Source organism: Phoca vitulina, unplaced genomic scaffold (genome assembly GCF_004348235.1).
Source record: "Phoca vitulina isolate PV1807 unplaced genomic scaffold, GSC_HSeal_1.0 scaffold17, whole genome shotgun sequence".
Lineage (NCBI taxonomy): Eukaryota > Metazoa > Chordata > Mammalia > Carnivora > Phocidae > Phoca > Phoca vitulina.
Genome location: NW_022589720.1, coordinates 27,897,872 through 27,911,482, shown reverse-complemented (window position 1 = coordinate 27,911,482; position 13,611 = coordinate 27,897,872). Strand labels below are relative to the sequence as shown.

Below are 13,611 nucleotides of genomic sequence, written 5' to 3'. Positions count from 1 at the left end.
TTTGGGGCTTCTCGTCCTAGGGTATTGTATTCCCATAAGGACATGAAAATAGTAAGGGAATTATTTAAAGTCACTGAATTAACATGACCATCTACCCAAAACCCCAGTTTTGCTCAATGGTAAATGGTATATTAAAGCAAGGAAATATATTATGATTTTTTACACATCATCAGATTTACACAGTCAGATTTTTTGCATATCGGTCATGTAAAATGGAAGACCTTCACTTTCTTGTAGCTGTTCTACTGTTTTTCTTTCCTCCCAGCGCACATACGTCTGAATCCCCCCCCCCCCACACACACACACATTCATTCCCCGCTTTCTCCTCCTTCCTCTCTCCCCCTCTTGCTCCATGTATGTGTTCAGGTTTATGCCCTTAGAAGTACATCAGTGAAAAAGTCTGAAAACTAAGGCAATAAAAAGAGCTTGGTCTTTGTTTTGTCTTGGATTTAAATCTCAGCTCTAAAACTTCTAAATGATGATTAGCAAAGTATTTAACTCCTTGAGCCTCTGTTTCCTTATCTGTAAAGTGATTATTTCTTAGGATTACAGTAAGAATAAAATGAGAGTATCTGTAAATTGGCTGATGTATATAGTAGGATCTTAACAAATATTAATCCTGCCTATCCATCCATTGCTTCTTTCCTTGTGTATCATATTTTCAGAGTATTCTTGTCCTATACAGTAGGTTTAAAGTAAATACCAAATAAGATAAAATAATAGCCCTCAGATAAGATATCATAATAAATTCAGAGTGTATAATTAAAGCTATTTAAGTGGATTGACTAGCTCTCAGGTTATTAAAAAAATTGAACATGAAAATCAATTTGCATAATTAAGATTTTCTAAACCAGGTTATCTTACACTTGGGAATACTGGTTGTGTATGTATTTTCAGCATTAGAATTGTTTAACTATAAGAAAAGAATAAATTGCATTTGTATTGCAGCCACTATTTTGTATTATGTAATAATTTTCTGAAGGAATACCTTCAGAAAACCTAATGGCCCAACTCAATTTATTTTTGTAAGAAATCTGGGTATAATGAATACCGTGTCAGTGGAGTACTGGCTATATAAACTTCTTAGGAAGAGAAATACGTCCTTCTTAAAGACAAGTATAACTACATAACTTGCTGTGATAACTAATAATAAAACATAGGCTTCTTTGGGGTGACAATACTAAAGAACAGTTTATCTAAACATTTACAATGAGAAATAATGCTTGTCTTTTTTAAAATCTACTTTTATTAGTTTGGGAACTCGTTGTTTGAATCTACTTGGTTTCCAGCAGTTCATGGGAGATAATGATATGACATCAGACTTGGTTGATGAAGGAAAAGAGTTAATCAGACGAGGTAAGATTTGTCTTTTAAAATAAATGAAAGGAAAGTACTAAGACTCAAAATAGAAAATTAGTGTTTGTATAATTTGTAATTTTTAGTCTATCTTCAGAAATGAATGTTTTTGGGGCACCTGGGTGGCTCAGTTGATTAAACGTCTGTCTTCAGCTCAGGTCATGATCCTTGGGTCCTGGGATTGAGCCCCATATTGGGCTCCCTGTTCAACGGAAAGCCTGCTTCTCCCTCTCCCTCTGTTGCTCCCCCTGCTTGTGTGCGCTCTCTCTCTCTCTCTCTCTGTGTCAAATAAATAAATAAAATCTTGAAAAAAAAGAAATTAATGTTTTTTAGCTAAAAATCTACATACAACCTTCATAGCAAAAATAATTTGAAAACAAATGATAGTTTCATCCATCTTTAAGAAATACTGCAGCAGAAATTTAGTATGTCCTCAACTAAATAATGCTCTTGGATGGCGTTGGAGTCATTTTCGTGTTTTTCTGGAAACAGATTTGCCAAGCTCAGTACAACTACCAAATTCATGCGTTGAAAGAATCATCAGTTTAATACCGCACAGGAAATCATTCAAGCCAAGGCTGGTTTTGAGAATGCCATGATCATTAACAACCTGTTAGAATACATGGCACTCTACTAGAATCTAATCCCAACACTGAATACAGCAAATTTCCTGCTGTTCAAGTGATGGTAGGGAAAAAAGAAAACAAAACTTGAGTGTGGGGACATTGATTCCTAGACATTCTCCCTACGTGGGTCTGGAGCTTTTGTGTGATCATTAGTTAAATATAAGCCAAAATATTTTGTGGCTCCAATAGAAGCTATTGTAGCCTTTCAATTCTCTTCTAGGAAGGTGGGGTCTAGTTGATACAATGGTTCTACTGCTTTTTACATTAATTAGATCTCATCTGGAGTATCATATTCAGTCCTGGGTAAGATTTCAACAGTAGAACTGATAAGTTAGAGGTATTTAGAGAAGGACAGTCAGAAGTATGAGACTGTAGAGTGTATCTTATGCAAAAAAAATACTGAGTATATAGCCTGAAAAGAATAAGGGAAAGGACTTTTATGCAGGAAGAAGTATCAACTTAATTTAGAAGATAAGGCAAAGAAAAAGAAGTTACCAACAAATTTGAGATCACCATGAGGAAGAACTTATTCCTCTAAAACTATTTAGGCAAGGCCTAAAGGTCATCTCCAAAAAAATACAGAAGGTATTTTCTTTGGACTTAGGTGACCTCTTAGGTTCTTTCCAACAATAACCTATTACTTTTGACTTTGTAGTAATTTAAAGGAAATTGGTCATAGCCTGATACCTTTACTTCAGTTACTCTACGTCTAATTAAACCATGTTATACCAAATTTGAGACCACTTTTCTGTCTCTAGAGAAGAGAAAAAGGCAAAGGCAAGAAGAAGGTGAAAATCGAAGAAGAGTAAGTATAGTACTTATTAATTTGCTTAACCTAAAGACTAATATGAAATAATCATAAGAATTTTACTGATTTAGAATTGGCTAAAGACCAAAGCACAGTGGGAAAATGACATAGGACACATTTTTTAAAAAAGGTAATTTTAATACTTTCAGATGTACATGCTAAGTGTTTTGTCAGACCTGTTCTAAAAAGTCATTAGTATTAAATTACTTGTGTCCAGCGTCTAGCAGTTTCTTGCCTAAGGTCAGTGCTCTGTGAATACTTAATGAAAGAATTAATAAATTCATGCAATCTTGTTATTAAAGTCATTTTGATTGCTTTAAAATTGTTATGCTTTTTGGTAATATGACATTAATTGTATTCCTCTTCAATTTTCTTCAGTCCTCTGTTTGCTGAGGCAAACTAAACTTCACCTAGAGAGTGAAAAAGCAGAAAATTAGAAAAATTTAGTCACGGTTACCACAAGTTTACAACACCTAGGTGTATCTATACTGGAGAAATGAAGACTCAGAGGAGACATGATAGCTGTCTTCATATATGTTAGTGTGTGTCATGTAAAAGGAGACTTGTTCTTTACTTCAGAAGACATAACTGGAACCACAGAGTGGAAGTTACTGGAGATAGATTTCACCTCTCGGTGAAAACTTCTAATTTCCACAGTTTATCAAAATTGTGATGGGCTGCTCACAATAGAAACTTCCATGTCATCTAATAAGAGAGCCAATAACATGGCTATTTTAGAATGAAACCCTACACTGCAGGGGAGGTCGAATAAGGTGACCTCAAAGGTTCCTTTCAGTTCTAAGAATTGATTGAGTAGCATCCCACTTCATATGGTTTGACTACAGCTATCTAATCATGTTTGTATACAACTCTAATTTTGCTTTCGAAAGTGACTTTTCAGGTCTCTGATATTTGTAGTTTATTTATATAGGAGAAAATTTTGTTAACATCTCATGAATTATTAGGAGTTCCCATAACTTTTATGTGGTCAAGCTAAGCCTGTTGTAGCTATCATGTTGTTTTGACATTTTAGACAGAAGAATTGAAAAGGTTAATTATAGCTAGCAAAGATGTCTATAAATGTTCATTTGGAAGAAAGTTTGGAGACTGTATTAAAATCGGGTAGAGACAAGAAAAATTATTTTTGAAAATTTTCATGGTACTATGCTAATCATACTGATTATCTGGTGAATTTCTGATGAAAATAACTAAATTCTCTTACTCTATACATACAGTCTGTTGACACTGATGAATACTTTCTGCCTATGAGTTCCTTTGTTACATATTTATTTGTGTTTCTGACTTAGGAATGGAAAGAACGGTATGGACACAGTAGAGAAGATTCCACTAGAAACAGAAATATTCATGTTGACTCGAAAGAGTCAAGCCTCTCAGATCTTAGTACCACCCGATGTAAGTCGTTTATTTTCTAGTTCCCTTAGAAGTTGTTTTCTTATGCTTGCTTGCATAGAGACTGAGAATTAAGACAGCCATTCAAAAATGCTTTTAGAGAACTGTAGAGGTGGTTCTGCAGTGTCTTTCCTTTTTCACCCCTCAGTGTATAGAAGGAAAGGGAAACTCAAGTGTGCATTCTGATAGGAGATGGAGAATGGGACAACGCATGAAGAGTTGTAATCATACTACCCTAAATAATATCAGTACTTATCCCAGGCGTGTTGTAGGCAGATGTTGATTTCTACTATTTACCTAGATGTTGTTCTTTACTTTTCTGTTAGTAGATGTAGGCAATTCACTCATTTTTATAACCGTTGCCTGACTGACCCATATGTCAGATACTTTCCCAGGTATACAGGGATATAGAGAAGTTAATTTCCTGTCCTTGGGATGCCAATTAATTTTGTGAGGGACTGATACCAAGTAGAAAACATTTGCCAGTGGGTTGAGTTAGGATACCTCCCCACATCCTTGACCCTGCCATCTGCCCCTGGGAAGGTGGCAAGAAACCTGTTTTTGCCCAGGACTCTGACCAGAGTAGATGGCAGAGGAGGTTTGTCTTTGGGGGAGATGCAGGAATGCTGAGAGAGTAGAAGGGGACACTCCTGATGCTGAGGGAGCTCAGCTCACGGGATAGAAAAAGAGTTCTTTATTGGGAAAGGATTTCTGTGATAAAATAATAGTAACTGAGCATTTGGGAATGAATGGTACTTAGCCAGGTGAAGGTGTTTTAGGCAGAAAGATGAATGAGTGACTGAAGAGTATCTTTGGGAGAATGCAAGTTTGTTTCTGTGACAAGATCCTAAAGTATGAGGAGCCTGATAAGAGGTAAGGCTGCAGAGACAGTTGGGAGGCAGGTATTACCATGCTCAGAAGTGAAGACTTTCTCTCAAGTGAAGATTTCAGTCAGGAAAGGAGCATGCTCAGATTTTTGGTTTCAAAAGATAAATTTGAATGTAAAGCATGATTTCCGGGGAAGTGGGACACAGAAACCAATTTAACGTCTGTGTTGGTAATGCGATCAAGAAATGAGGGCCTAAAATAAGCAGTGATCCTGGGGATGAGGAGGAAAGGATGTGTTTGAATGAGATTTAGGGTAGAAGATATGGGAGAGAGCTAAAGGTTTAGTTAAAGCTAGGAAAGAGGGGCGCCTGGGTGGCTCAGCCGGTTAAGCATCTGTCTTCGGGCTCAGGTCATGATCCCAGGGTCGGGCTCTCTGTTCAGCGGGGAGCCTGCTTCTCCCTCTCCCTCTCTGCCTCTCTCTCTCTCAAATAAATAAAATCAAAAAAAAAAAAAAAAGAGCTAGGAAAAAGAGAGGGGATTCTACAAAGATTTGGAAGCTTGCTTACCGCGGAGTAGGAGTTGACACGGTAGAAAGATGTGGGAGCGTGGGAGAATGTTCAAGAGAAGAGGAAATACAACGCCTTAGGATGATGACTTGAGGAGAACCTGGAATGTGGGAGGCAACCAATATTTGCTGAATGAATGAGAGAAAAGATGAAGGGCAGAGTCCAAGATGACAAAAGCGTAAGATACGATCGAATTAGCTTACCTTAAGTTTTCAAAAAGAGCTATATCATAAAGTTCTTTTGAAGCTATTGGACTGCTCAGAAGAACATTGTGAAAATTTAGGTTGTTTATGAAGAAAACCCACCCCATCCACATAGAGAGAAGGGAGAGTTAGTGCAGTAGATCTGTACTGACCAGGATGGTCTGCATTACCCACTTGTGGCCACTGAGCATTGGCAATGTGGCTGGTGCCCCATGTTTAAATGATAATATATCGGATATATTGAACTAGATTAAGTCTGTTAAAATTAATTTCACCTGTTCCTTTTTACTTTTTTCATGTAGCTACTAGAAAATTTAAAAGTAAATACCAGGCTTGCATTTTGTTTCTGTTGGACTTAGCTACCCTAAACTCTTGTCTCCTGGGAAAAAGACTCAGGCCTTTCTTGAAGACCTGGAGTTGAGCATGCCTTAAAGAAAATTCTAGCCAAGAACTGAGATATAGCAGCCCCTGGATTCACTGTGAAACCAGTTGAAACTTGATAATGAACAATTTCATAGTTCATATGTTAAATGTTAATTCTGATTCATATTAATTGAATCTTTGCATTGTACCTGCTTCTGAGCTTAGGCTAGCTGCAAGGGAGAAACTTTTCCTTGTTATTTTCTATCATACCATTTCTCATTTTAATCTGATTTTTAAGAAATCAAGTAGTTATCTTTTCTTACTATTGTCTTCACAATCAAAATTCAGATCCTTTATAATCTTGACTTTTTTTCGTGAGTCTAGAGACGGTAACCCATAAAGACAACAGAAAAGTAGACACATTTTTTTTTCCTTCCTTTACAGCAGCATCCAAATATACCAGGGCCAATAACAGGACTGAAAGGGACCGAATAGAACTCCTCCAAGATGTAGAACCTTTGGATTTTAATGCAGAAACATTCACTGATGATCCTCTTGAATCTAAATCAGAAAGGTAAGCTCTGGCTGGGTCATTTTGGCTTCAGCATTCTGAAATTTTGATAACATAACGACTTGATGAGATAAACATAAGGAAAATGTTCATCTTTACTGCTAATAATAACCATATTAATCAACCTTTGGTAACTTTTTATACCTGCTAATGCTTTTATATTTTAAAAATTATAGCATCCAGTGGTGCTGGATAGCTGAAATTGCTATCTCCATAAACTACTAGTGGTATTCTAAATAAGAAAGAAAAATTGAAATTGATAGTAAGGATCTTAACAATGTTTATATGCCTATTTCTAATGATCCCATTTATGAAATCAATCATATTTAGCAACGGCGACATAGCCGTGACCGGGTGTCAGACACTCTTCTAAGCACATCACCGACAGTACTGTATTTTATGGTTGTCAGTCCAGTTGGATTTGAGTCCAGAGAGGCTTAGTAACTTACCCAGAGTAACACAGCTTGCAAATGGCAAAGTCAGGCATTCAAAACCCAGGACTCTGGCAGTCGAGTCTGTGCTGTTAGCCGCTGTGCTCTGGGACGATAGTTAAACAGAAGCCAAATACATCTGCGTGACGGTATTTGCTACAGGATTGCCTGTGGGCAGCAGACACCCTGGGGTGTTCTACTTCTGTGGAACAATCGAGTGGTTATTAAATCGTCAGTCCCATGATGTGTTCACATCTCCCTCTCCCTTTCTTTTTATATCTCTCACCCTGTCATACGTGTATTCTAGGCTCTAAAAAAGCTGTTGATTAATTTATAATTAAGTAAACCCCCTTGGGATATCATCTTTGTCAGTTTCTGCTTTCAGCTACTGAATAGATTTTACAAATGATGCTTACAAATTATGTAGCCGCTTCCTTTTAATGTGTCCTTGTTTTTCTCTCCTCCTTTGTTATTTTTGATGCCTCAGATCATTTCTTTATCCACCTTTCAGGTATCAGCCTGGTGGACGATACCTCTCGATGTCTCAAACCGGAATATTTGATGATGTGTAAAGTCTGAAAGAATTTATGGAACAACTAACCAAGATCAACATATCAGTCCAGTCTTTATGAACATACGTGTGCCCTAGAATTTATACTGTACTCGTAGTGAAAAGTGTCAGGACAAAAAAGGGCGCTGAAAGTTACTCACATCTTAGTAATAATAGTTTATTGCCCATTGAATAGAGTGTCATCTTTTTTATTACACACCATTCCTGAAGTGTCTGCCTTAAAAGTACCGGTGTAGTGGAAGGATTCAGTTCATGAGAAAGATCAGTATATGTTGAGAACAGGTAGTTCGGTTTGTTTCAGATTCTTTTTTTTCAGGAAAGTTGTTTTAAAGATCCAAGAAAGCCATACGTCATAACTAAATAACATCATACGGTTTTATTATTGTGATTTACGTTTTTGCTGTTTTTAAAGAATATGTTAATCCTGAATTTCTCAACGAGATGGAGACCTCAAATAATAATGGTATTTACAGAACCCACGTCTTAAAACAAGGCTTACTTACCAGACATAACTGAATGTAGAAAGCTCTTTTTCAACTCTATATGCAAATTAGTGAAGTTTTTGCATGTATAATTAAGATTATACTTCAACTGATAGTGTTAGTATCTTTGGCATGTGTACTATAATTGGGTGATGTATTATTCTTTCAGTCTTTGCTAGTAACTGGAAATTACGTTATGCTTTTGGTATTACTTTGTAAAAGATTTTCATTTCAGGGAGAAATGTTCACCTTTATCATTCAGCATATTGATTTAAGTATTGATCGTTCCACTCAAAGAGAATCTGAAGCATTAATGGGAAATAGTGGGTGGTTGTTGTTTTGTTTTGTTCTGTTTTTTTTTTTAATAACCAAAGAGTCCCACAAAATTCTCTAATTTTTAAAGGTGCGTACTGATGCTTTGTGGAAAATAACATTTGGTTATTTAAAGGTAAAATGTGAATCCACTTACTATTATTATTAACACTTAAATTGTGGTTTATGTGTAATAATTTTGTTAAACATGCTTATTATTTTAAAAAAGCATTTTTAAACTTTTGTGTTTAAGCCAAAGTTGGGTATATTTGCAATCATCCATGTTTTATTGCACAGTGAATATTGCACAGTCGAACACAACATGCTTGCAGAGAGTTTTTCATGTCCCTGAAATGTTTACAACTCAGAGAATCCCTGCTGTGGATTCATCCAGTGGTGACTCTTTGTGAGCTTGCCACAACAGTCTTAGTTTAACACCTGCTATTCCGTGTAATTTTTAATAGTGTTCGCTTTCACTCTGAAGTATCCCAGGTTGAAAATGAATTATATGATCACCCTAACGATATGATTGTATGTTTCTTGAAGGTAATCTTCCCTTGACTCATAATTTTAAATTTTTTATTTTGCTTTTTACTTAGTATTATCATGTAAATTTTAAGAGGCAGATCCGTGCAGATACTGAAAGGAATAGTGTATCATCCTAATTATCTGATTTTGTTCAATTTTATGATATTTGAGGTTAGGTCCCCTTTAAAATAATTATAAACGGATAGAATTTATTCTCAGTCAAAGGTTATGCAGGCTGCCCATTTGAGAATACACACACAGCCTTTCACTCTAAAGTGTGGTTAGGGAGCTATAGGCCAGAAGCAGAGATCATTTGGTACTGTTTGTAATTTCATGATTGACCATTGAATATCTCGGGCAAATTATGTAACCTTTCAGTGCCTCAATTTCTTCATTCGTGAAATGAAGATGATACTTGCTCTTTACCTACTGATCTACCTCACAAAACTATTGTGAGGGTATGTTGAGTTGATGTTGATATGCTGGAGTTTAAAAAACAAAACAAAATAAATTGTTTCCTGTGCTACTTTTCCTAGTGGTACTTGAAGGTGTTAAATGGAGAAACGATCAGCCCAGTTTCTTACAATTACAGAGAGGCTTTTAAGTCCCCAAAGCAAAAACTGCTTTTGGACTAATTTATCTAAAGTGCTTTGAAAATAGTATTGTTGTATATTTGGTCTTTGGGTTTACCTTGGAATATTTTCCTGAAGTATAATGTTGTTTCTCATCAGGTTTTGTCATGAAACCCAGATGCTGTAGAAGAAATAGAAGCAGAAAAAGAGATTATCCAGTCACTTTTGTAACTTATAATGCCCTAAAATAAATTGATAGGAATATGTAGGGGAATGTACTACTTTCCTTTATAATAATTGAAGTGTATGTAATACTTACTTCACAAATAACCTAGCTCCCTTTGTGACTTCTGAGTTATTTCCAAAATAACTTTTGGTTGTTTAAGTCTAGAGTGTTCAACGTTTTAAGCAGAATTTATCTTACAGGATTTTATATATGATCATATAGGAAGGTTACCTGGCTGGAAAATTTGAGTTCATAAGGTAATGATTTAACCCCTGAAGAATAAAGAGTTTATTGGTGGGGGGAACTAAGTTAATATTTGTTAAGCCACCTTGTGTAAAAAAAGGTGGAGTAAGAACAGAAGTTTTCTGTTTGGGGATGCTTATTAAAATGTAATGACCTCTACTGCAAAACATTACTACTAAATTCATACACTATAAATGCAAAGTAATTTCCTGAAGAATTACTTCTGATAATTAGCTTTTGATGTCTTTCTTATGTAATAATAGATACCTGGTTAAATTTTCTAAATTATTTTTCTAAATAATCATTAGGTAAGGATATTCAGTAAGCCAGTAATTCAAAACAACCACTGCAGAAAATAATCACCTGTAAGTTGCCAATTAACTTTTGTTACTACATCAGTAGCTTGTTCTTATCAGTGGAGCTTTTTTATAAAAATCATTATTAAAATAAGAAATAAGGTATAAGCCTAATTATTAAAATTTGCTCTCTTACCAAATGAATCAAGGGCTTTCGAGTACTTTCAACACACAAGAGGTCCTCATTTCACAAGAGTGGTAAGAGCTAAATCAAAACATTCAAAGGTTTTCCATTTATAAAAAATAGATCAGAAAATTGGACAATCCACGCCATCAAAAATAAATACTGCGAATTGATTTGTTTTTGGACTCTACTGTTTATTAGAATATCCGTTCTTAAATTTACACTGGTTGTGTACCCCAATGAAATTAAAAGTGGATAGGAAGTCAATTTGTGGGATTTTTTTTAAGTACACTTCAGTGTATGGATGAAAGAATTTCATTTATGTACAGTAACAAACCTCATTTTTTTATCTTGTAATAGAGTCAGGGAACATTCTTGATGGTGTGTTGATTACCATCTTAAAGGAAAGTAAACTCTCCATATAATTCACACTGTTCAGTAATGTGAGTTTTGTACTTGTGATTTGAGTGGACCATGCCTGAAAATCACAAGGATAAGTATGTTTGCACTAGAGGCAAAACATGTCCCTGAAAAATCTTAACATACTTGAATCTCCAAAATGTAATGGATCATATTACATTAAATTCTAAATGTTAAGGAGTAAATGGATTTCGAGTTTTATCTTTCCTTTCTTTTCTTCCTTCCTCATTGCTTTTATATCCTCCTTCCTTTCTGAAGCCTGTCTTTACAGTATGACTTTTAACGTGCTGACAGACTTTTTTGTTTTGTGTACACAGCTGTTTCTGATGATCAGTACACTCAAAATGAACTAGTTCTGATTTCACATCCCACTACTTGAATAGCAGTATTGCACCTAAAGTAGTGAAACAGATTTTTCTAGACAACTAAGCAACATCTGAATGTAAATGTGATGTATGCTGGCTTGCTGTCTTGTCTTTAGGTCACTAAAGAGGGCACTTCATTAAAATGAATTACTCTCAGTGTAATGTTTTGGCATAAAAATGGATTTCCAAAAACAGTGATTGTTAAAAACAAAACAGAAAAGCAGAAAGATTAAGAAACTTGAGATACCTTTTTATGAAAAGGAATTCATAAATACCCTACATTGTTGTCAAAGTTTTCATTAGGAGAGGTTAGAACAATACAAGAAAGAGGGTTACAGGAGGCCTTCTAAAATATGAATTCCCTCCATGTAGGGTTCTTTTTCCCAATGGACTTTTTCCTGCTCAGAGAGCTAGAAGACCAAGCCATGTCATCCCCTATCCCAACTCCTGCAGACTAGGATCTATGAATCATCTTGCCCAGCGGAGCAGGCCCTAGCCCTACCCCATCCTTAATCCCATCAATGGGGACATCACCTCTAATTCCTTTCACACTCAGCCTGGTCCTCCTAAAATTTCATTATCATTGTCAAAAGATTTGTCCATTGAGGTTGATTGAAGCCTTGCTATAATTTTTAATTTGTTAATGAAGCAAGAATATTGGCACGTTCCTCTTCTCATTGATATCCTAAAAGACATTTGTTTTTAACATACTCCCTGGAGAGAATTAACTTTTTTCTCCTGAAAATCTTTTTAGTGGGTATCTTGATCTCAAATCATTTTATAAAAGGAGTTTTTTTTTTTCTTCTGTATTTAGTGCAAAAGAGTAGAAAGAGTGGTTTACTATGGCAGACATGTAGGGTAAAGTCATAATTTATTAATCTGACTGCACAACACCATTTTGAGTCAATATTACTGATATAAATCGTATCAACCTAGTCACTTAGAGCTGAATTTCTCAAAAGAATGCTGGCTAGCATCTTCCCTACTTAGTACACCAAGTTGTAGGGGAGAGACTTGTATTTATTTTATTAAAAGCAATCCAATGGATTTGTTTTTGTCCATACTTTGAAAACAGCTTGAAGGATTTTTCTCATTTTAGAAGGTAGAAAACATGTGGACATGTCTTTTAAATTACTGTAATCTAATAAATATTTATAAATTATAGTATTGAAAAAAGAGCTCTAATATTGATGTTGTTATTTTCTGGTATTTAATTTCTGTAAAATGTTTTTGTAACTAATTGTAGTGCTTTTAAGCAGTTTAAAAATCATTCTCAAATAAGTTCTGCCCACATCGTATTCCATAGGGCAATATTCCAAAGTTCAGTAGGCCAGTGTGAATTTGAAATATTCCTTCCCCCTTTCAGTGTCTTTTTATATATACTACTACCCAAGCAAAGTATACCAAAAGCCTAATTTCTCTGTTGCATTAGTAAAGTACTTGTTATTTATCTAATTCAGTGGATTAGGTGAAATAGAAGATAAGTCTTTCAAATGTGCATCTGATCATAATTTTTCTAAATGTTCATTATGTTCATCTTTGGTGCATGATGCCAAATTTATCTTTAATCAGCCATTACTACCTGATATGTAATGACAGATGTTTTCGTATCTGACCAATGGGTTGTAGATTTAACTATTTTTCTCTGCAGATTCTCACTACATTTTCAAATATGTATTTGGAAAAAGCTGCAAAGTGCTACCTATAAGTAAGTTAGCATCTTTGGCCTTATCTATGCATAATGTTCTCTCGGTTTGGTTTTGACAAACTCGTGGATTTGCAATTGCTTTGTAGTATTTTAACTTATTGTGATGTAATGAATTTTTTGAAATGTTTATTTGACTAGCTATTAAAATATAGGAAATTATGTGGCTTTGCATGAAATAAAGTACATTTCTACAAGTTCCTAAGAATTTTGCTGATTATTTATGTGTTTCATTTCATACCATCTTTGAGATTAAACTCCTAAGGAGCCTGAAGCTTTCTTTGTTCCTTACAAATATATTACCACTAATATTATATTACATTAGTAACATTACATTACAAACAAAATATTTTAAGATAATTAAATACGTGTACTTTAGGTTCTACATTACTTTATCCAGTGTTTATAATTAAAACAAGTAATTGTTACAAAAATTAGAAATCAATGAAATTTAAAGCAGGAAAACAATAAAATCAGCAAAACCAAAAGCTGGGTGCTTAAAAATATCAATAAAATTGATTAAATCCTAGCCAGGCTAAGAAAAC

General features: G+C 34.9%; 1 protein-coding gene across 4 annotated transcripts in view; it reads left to right on the top strand.

The window, feature by feature from the left end:
• LMBRD2 (LMBR1 domain containing 2) overlaps nt 1-13,271 on the top strand; it is a 44,567-nt gene extending 31,296 nt beyond the window's left edge. Inside the window, exons 14-18 of one of the 4 annotated variants that reach the window (XM_032415160.1) lie at nt 1,253-1,356; nt 2,741-2,787; nt 4,098-4,203; nt 6,608-6,734; nt 7,674-13,271. In XM_032415160.1, coding sequence (XP_032271051.1) covers nt 1,253-1,356; nt 2,741-2,787; nt 4,098-4,203; nt 6,608-6,734; nt 7,674-7,734 — 445 coding nt within the window. In that variant the 3' untranslated portion in view covers nt 7,735-13,271. Of the gene's footprint in view, nt 1-1,252; nt 1,357-2,740; nt 2,788-4,097; nt 4,204-6,604; nt 6,735-7,649 lie in introns of all 4 variants that reach the window. The other 3 variants (XM_032415158.1, XM_032415159.1, XM_032415157.1) reach the window with 3 other exon arrangements.
• The last annotated feature ends 340 nt before the right edge of the window (nt 13,272-13,611 follow it).